The sequence below is a fragment of the Crotalus tigris genome, unplaced genomic scaffold (assembly GCF_016545835.1).
Source record: "Crotalus tigris isolate CLP2741 ecotype Arizona unplaced genomic scaffold, ASM1654583v1 scf7180000019189.1338056, whole genome shotgun sequence".
Taxonomy (NCBI): domain Eukaryota; kingdom Metazoa; phylum Chordata; class Lepidosauria; order Squamata; family Viperidae; genus Crotalus; species Crotalus tigris.
The window spans coordinates 346,813-352,791 of NW_024097425.1; the positions used below are offsets into that span (position 1 = coordinate 346,813).

At 43.6% G+C, this 5,979-nt stretch overlaps 1 protein-coding gene across 1 annotated transcript; it reads right to left on the reverse strand.

Annotated features, from left to right (window-relative positions):
• Positions 1-852: 852 nt before the first annotated feature.
• LOC120315956 lies at positions 853-3,343 on the reverse strand. Its single transcript, XM_039361033.1, has 2 exons — positions 2,380-3,343; positions 853-1,602 (listed from the first exon to the last, which is right to left on the reverse strand). The coding sequence occupies exons 1-2, from the start codon at positions 3,026-3,028 to the stop codon at positions 1,091-1,093; spliced, it is 1,161 nt and encodes a 386-aa protein (XP_039216967.1). The 5' UTR covers positions 3,029-3,343; the 3' UTR covers positions 853-1,090.
• Between the last annotated feature and the right edge of the window lie 2,636 nt (positions 3,344-5,979).

Sequence of the window (5,979 nt, forward strand, 5' to 3'; positions counted from 1 at the left end):
TTCACTGTGAACTCATCCCATGAGGACTCTAAGAGAGCCACGTTCACTGCTTACATATATAAGGGAGACTTGGAAGGAGAAGCTAAATCAGATGAAGGCTTCTTCCAGTCCAGTACTTGGTTTGCGAAGCAGCCACTTAGTTGCTTCGGGGAAGGTTACCAGTGCATGTGAAGGCAGCAACTTTTCTTTGATTGTCTCCACTAACTGGTTGAAAAATGAAGCCTGCCCGTGAGGATTTGGAAAGGAAACACTGTGAGTGATGCATACCTAGCATATACAAACACCTCTAGGTATCCTCAACTTAAGACCACAACTGAGCTCAAAATTTCCACTGCTAAGCAAGACAATTGTTAAGTGAATTCTGCCCTATTTTACCACCTTTCTTGCAACAGTTAAGTGAATCACTGCACTTGTTATGTTAATAACACAGGTTGTTAAGTAAATCTTGCTTGCCCATTGACTTTGCTTGTCAGAAGGTCACAAAAGGTGATCACATGATCCTGGGACACTGCAAAGTATGAGTCGCCAGGTGTTTGAATTTTGATCACATGACCATGGAGATGCTGCGACAGTTGTGTGAAAAACAGTCATAAATCATTTTTTTTCCAGTGCTGTGGTAACTTCGAACAGTCACTAAATGAACTGCTGTAAGTCGAGGACTACCTGTACAAACAATACACTCTTGTGAAAAATATGCAAGCATTTTGCTGTCCAAAGCCTGCGTTCGGATAAAGTCTCTCTATAAGGAGCCCCCAATAAGCAGTCAGCTGGGTTGGGTTGTAAGAAAAAGGAAGGCTCCTATCAATAAGCTACTGTAATATTTTTTCTAAAGTTTTTTTTTCTTTTCTTTTCCCAAACCAAACCATCTAGATGTACATTATCTCTCTGTTCCACAGGATGGGCAAACTGAGAGAGCGGATAAACTTGGCTCAACCTCTTACTGGGCAAGATAAAAATACCATTTAAAAAAATCCCCTGATTTTTGCACTTTAGAAAGCACTATGGTATTTTTTTTTCCCTCCCTTCATGTCCTGGCTATCCTTCTTTCCCGTTCAAGATAACAGTTTTATAGCTGAAACAGAGACAGAAATTACTTGATTTCCTTTGATTCCAAAAAGACTCCACCCCTTGCTTGCTGTGCGGGCTGTGACGGCGGCAATATCCTGCTAGCCATACGCAAGGCCTCTGCCACAGATGCCACAGCATCAACCATCGGATGGAGGATGTCCCTGGTGCGCTGAAGCTCGGCTTCAATCATACTGAGCTCCTTAATCCTAATCTCTCTTTCCAGCTGGTTGTCCCTAGCCCTGGCCTCTCTATCCAACTGGGCCTCCCTTGTCCGGGATTCACGGTCTAGATGGGCCTCCCGTGTCCGAGCCTCTCTGTCCAGAAGCATTTCCCTCAGCACTGCTTCACGGAAGTCCCCAGCGTTGTTTTCACTCCTCTCGTGAAGAGCCTCCATGGTCTCCCAGGTTCTCCTGTAGTCTGTCATGATCTCATGCATCATCTCCTCATGAGATCGCCTCTTCCTCTCCCGCATAGATGCCATCCTTTCTGCTGTTGTCAGGGGATGACCAAAGGACTTTTCTCGCCTGCCTCTACCTGTAAGGGGGAAATAAGTTAGGCATCTGGACAATACTATCTACTGCCCCATGACTCCATCCGGTTAGCTGCTCCAGCAACAGGGCAGCAAAGGTGAGGTAGCCTGAGATTGCTTGATTCTTTTATTTTCCAGGAGCAGGGATCGAGGACAGTCTATAATCTGATTCGGTTTGAGTAAGTTGGAAAACTTCTTCCTCCTTTTCTTTTCCCCACTTTCTCCTTTTTTTGTTTCCCACTACAACAATCCTGGGAGGTGGGTTGGGCTGAAAGGGAAAGACAAGCCAAAAGTCACCCAGTTGGCTTTCATGTCTAAAATGGGACTAGAATTCACAGTCTTCTGGTTTCTAAGCCAGCATTTTATCCACTACATCAAACTGGCTCCCAATGATCTACTGTTATCACACAGACAATCATTTTGACAAAGTGGAACTGAGACTACAGGGAAAACAGCTGATTGGTTGCTAGAATGAAAATCTAACTTACCTCCTTACCAAATACCTCTTACCTTTTTTGGTCAAATGGCTCTCATCCGTCTTTCTTCCACTTTTTAAAATAAAACATAGCACATCACAGAAACCACAAGTACATTTGACTCTCTTGGAAAACTGAGGTGGGAATGCACAACACTTACTTTTAGCCTGGCTCCTTCTTTGAACTTAAATCTCAGACTGTGCTTGTCTCCCCACCTGTAACTAACTTAAACCCAAGTGTATAAGATGGCTGAAGAGCATCAACTGAAAAACAAAATGCCATTGAAGAAGAATGGCTTTTGCTCACCAATAGCAGTGCGGTGCCCATCTTCACTGCAGCCTGGAATGGGTTGCTCACACAAGGGCACCGCCTTCTCTTCAGGATCTTCCTCAACTATTGTGGTTTCAATCACATTGGGATCTATCACTGTCACTAACTCTCGTGTGATCCCCACGTTCGGTTCGGTTTCCGTGTCTGTGTCTGCATCCATACTTGAGAGAGTGTTTGGGGGTGTCATTTGATTGCTCTCTTCCTCAGAGGCCTGGGCCTCCATGTCTTTTGCATCTTCTCTTTTTATCACCACCCGCATGGATCCATCCATGCTGACCAAGCTCCGGTTGGTGACATTATCCATTTCACCTCCAAACATCTGATCCAACTCTCGGAAATAACGGCAAGACACGGGTTCTGCTCCAGCACAGATCTGGGCATCTTTGGCTCTCCGATAACTTCGCTTCAGATCCCGGGCTCGGTTCCTACACTGCGAAGCGTTGCGCTCGTGACCCCTGGCTATCATCTGGGCTGAGAGATCCTCATAGATGTCACTGTTTGGTGGCCGGTTTTCAATCCACCTCAAAATCAGCAGTTCACCCCAGAGGGCAAGGAAGTCTCGAGTTTCCGTCTCTGACCAAACCGGAGCTCGAGGCTGCAACCGTTGGCGAGGGGTATGTGGCATTTCTGCTTGAGCCTAATTAATGCAAACTCCACAGTGCCCAGATGCTCTATAATTGCCCCCAAAGTGCCAGATTTTCCCCAGAAGACTTAGAACCTGTCTTTGGAGAGATAATAAACAAAGGTGGCATAGAAGGGCAGGACCCAGAAAGAAAGCCAAGATGGAACCTTCTGCACAAGCGAGTGTTCACATGAACAGTTGATAGTCAGGAGTAACTTCGTGGGCGGAGCTTCGATCCGGACTTGGAAGGATCTCTTTCAGACACTCGGAAGAGCCAACCCCCGCTTGCTACGTCAGAGCCACCGATCATTGAATGGGTTCTTTTAGGGAAGGGTGGAAGCAGCCACGCCGTGAACCAATAGGCAAAGCAGGGAAGTGAAGATCGCTGCTTCTGCAAACAGGAAGGGGAAAGCGTCGCGACCAGCGCTTCCCAAGCAGCTGTGTCCGCGCGTGGGGTAAATGATCAGACCTGCGAGATGAATAGGATCTTTCATGCGATGGGGCTGCCTGGAGAGTTTATCTCCCGCCATTCCCATTTTTCTACACTTCCTGGTCTCTACTGGGCTTTCTCCAGCGTGGAAAAGAAGATGATTGTGATTTCGAATTATTACCGAATTTCGATTTTCGAAAACTCTATAAGAAAGTTCGTGCGTGGAATCCGTCTTTGCTTCTGCAAATGATATTAACAGCAGGATTGCTGAGAGCTTTAAAATCGCGATGCATGGTGAAAGGCATGCGTATTTTTGTTTCACCACCATTTGTTGGAGGGATTTAAGAAAAACATTATCTGGGGAGTGTGAGAAAAAATGAAGGCGAATGGAGAAAGGAGATGCTGCTTTAGAACTACATGGAAATATATTAATGCCTGCGAATGTGCTGTTCCTGCTCAACTCTTTTCAGACTTTTCTTGACTAATTTTGGCTGTTGATACCGCGACTGTAGCCAGATTATTTCTGAAATCGCACTTTGGGGTTCTCTTAAAGGGCCATTGGGGGGGTGGGAAGGGGAATTAGATGCCAACTAAAAAAAAAAAAACTACAATTATTTCTGATGGAGTTTCCAAAACAAATCTTTTTTTTTAGAATAACTTTTTCTTCTTCCAAATTTTATCAAACTTCAGAAAAATATGCCTAACAAAGAAGAGCATGTCACCATCTGTGTGAGTCTTTAAATATAAGATTTTTTGCAAGAACAGATGATTCTGAAATGCTAAGTGGGGAGCAAGGTCCAGACCTGGTCAGTATTTGGTTGGGAGAGTACTAAGTAATCCCATAGCTTTAGGCTAGACCTGAAAGTTGAAAAAGCCAAACAAAACATCATCCTATATTACTATATATTTTTATTCTGCCTTTTTAATGTATAATTTAGGGTGGCAAACATTTATCTACTTTATATAGCAGCCCATCTCACCAAGTTTGAGTCTGGACAGTGTACATGTGTCTAATACTACACATAATGCTCCTTCCTCTTTTCCCTACAACAGCCTTGTGAAGTAGGTTGTGCTTGAGAGAGTGACTGGGCCAAAGTCGCCCAGTTTTCATGCCTAAAGCAAGCCTAAGTGAGCACCACACTAACTTGTTTTCTAGAAGACAATGGCCTGCCTATTCCAGCAAGTTCCCTTCAAAGACAGTCCTGCTATCAATGCTGATAGCAAAAGCACTTTACAGCTCTCTAAGCAGTTTACGGGTTTACGGAGTCAGCATATTGCCCCTAACAATCTTAAGTCCTCATTTTACTGACCTTGGAAGGATGAAAGGCAGAGTCTAATGCAGGTAGTCCTCCCAATAAAGGAGAATAGTTCTCCACTTCTGACTGTAATGGAATATGAAATTTCCATTGTAAGTGATGACAATTGTACACTGAAATACCCATGTAATAGGACTGGATTTTTATGACTTTTTTTTTTTTTTGCAGTGCTCATTAAGCAAACACCACAGGTGTTAAATGAACATGGCAACCATTAAGTGAATCAATGTATTCCCATCAGTGTTTTTTGCCAATTTCTGACAAAAAAGTCATAAATTGTGGTCACATGACAAATGCTGCATTTAATGCTGTTTTCATAAACTTTATTGTCTTTGTTAATTTTGTGCTTTTAAAGAAAATATAACTGTGGTAGATCAACTTATCATACCATTCTATCCAGCAATCTGATGGTGTGACCTGTTAGATCAGCGGTTCTCAACCTTTGGGTCGCGACCCCATTTGGGGTCGAACGACCATTTTACGGGGGTCGCCAAACAACGCGATCCGCCACTTTTTTCCCTCAGGGGGCGCCACTGCGCACGTGCGCTGCGCATGTGCGCCGCGCATGGGGGCGCTGCGCACGTGCGCCGTGCATGGGCGCCGCGCATGGGGCACCGCGTCCTTATGACCAGGGTCGCCATATAAAAAGGTTGAGAACCACTGTGTTAGATGTATTTTCAAGCTTACAAACCTATAGGGGAATAATTTCTTTCCCAGCAGTATTATTGAAGGCAGCTGTGATTCACAAGAGAGTAAATAGTGATCAATACTGAAAGTTATCAATATATCAAAATATAACTATCAATAACCATCAATACTGGGAGTCATTGATAGCCTGATCATTCATAAAACTGACAAGTTTAATCCTAACTGACCACCATTATCATAACTGCCAGCAGCTAATTCCACAATTTAACTATATGTTGTGGAAAGATGTTCCCTTTTTCTGGAGGTGGGGAATGGGGGTTGCTTTACATCTGATGGATGACTTTGTTGAGTTCTAATATTGGGCAAGACGGAGAAGAAACCTTAAATATTCTCTATGTTTTACATTATTTCAAATATTTTTTTAATCGTGTTTCCTCTTATGTTCTCATGTTCCAACCTAGAAATTCAGTTGCTTTTTACAGTATATAAATCTTCGTTTATATGAATGCTACTCCAACCCATTAATACTTTGGTTGGTTTGTTTTTTTTGCATTTTTTGT

Coding starts and splice junctions, on each gene's coding strand:
- LOC120315956 (XM_039361033.1), bottom strand. CDS start 3,028: ATGCCACATACCCCTCGCCAACGGTTGCAGCCTCGAGCTCCGGTTTGG. Junction 1,603..2,379: donor TGGGCACCGCACTGCTATTG/GTGAGCAAAAGC, acceptor TCCCCCTTACAG/GTAGAGGCAGGCGAGAAAAG.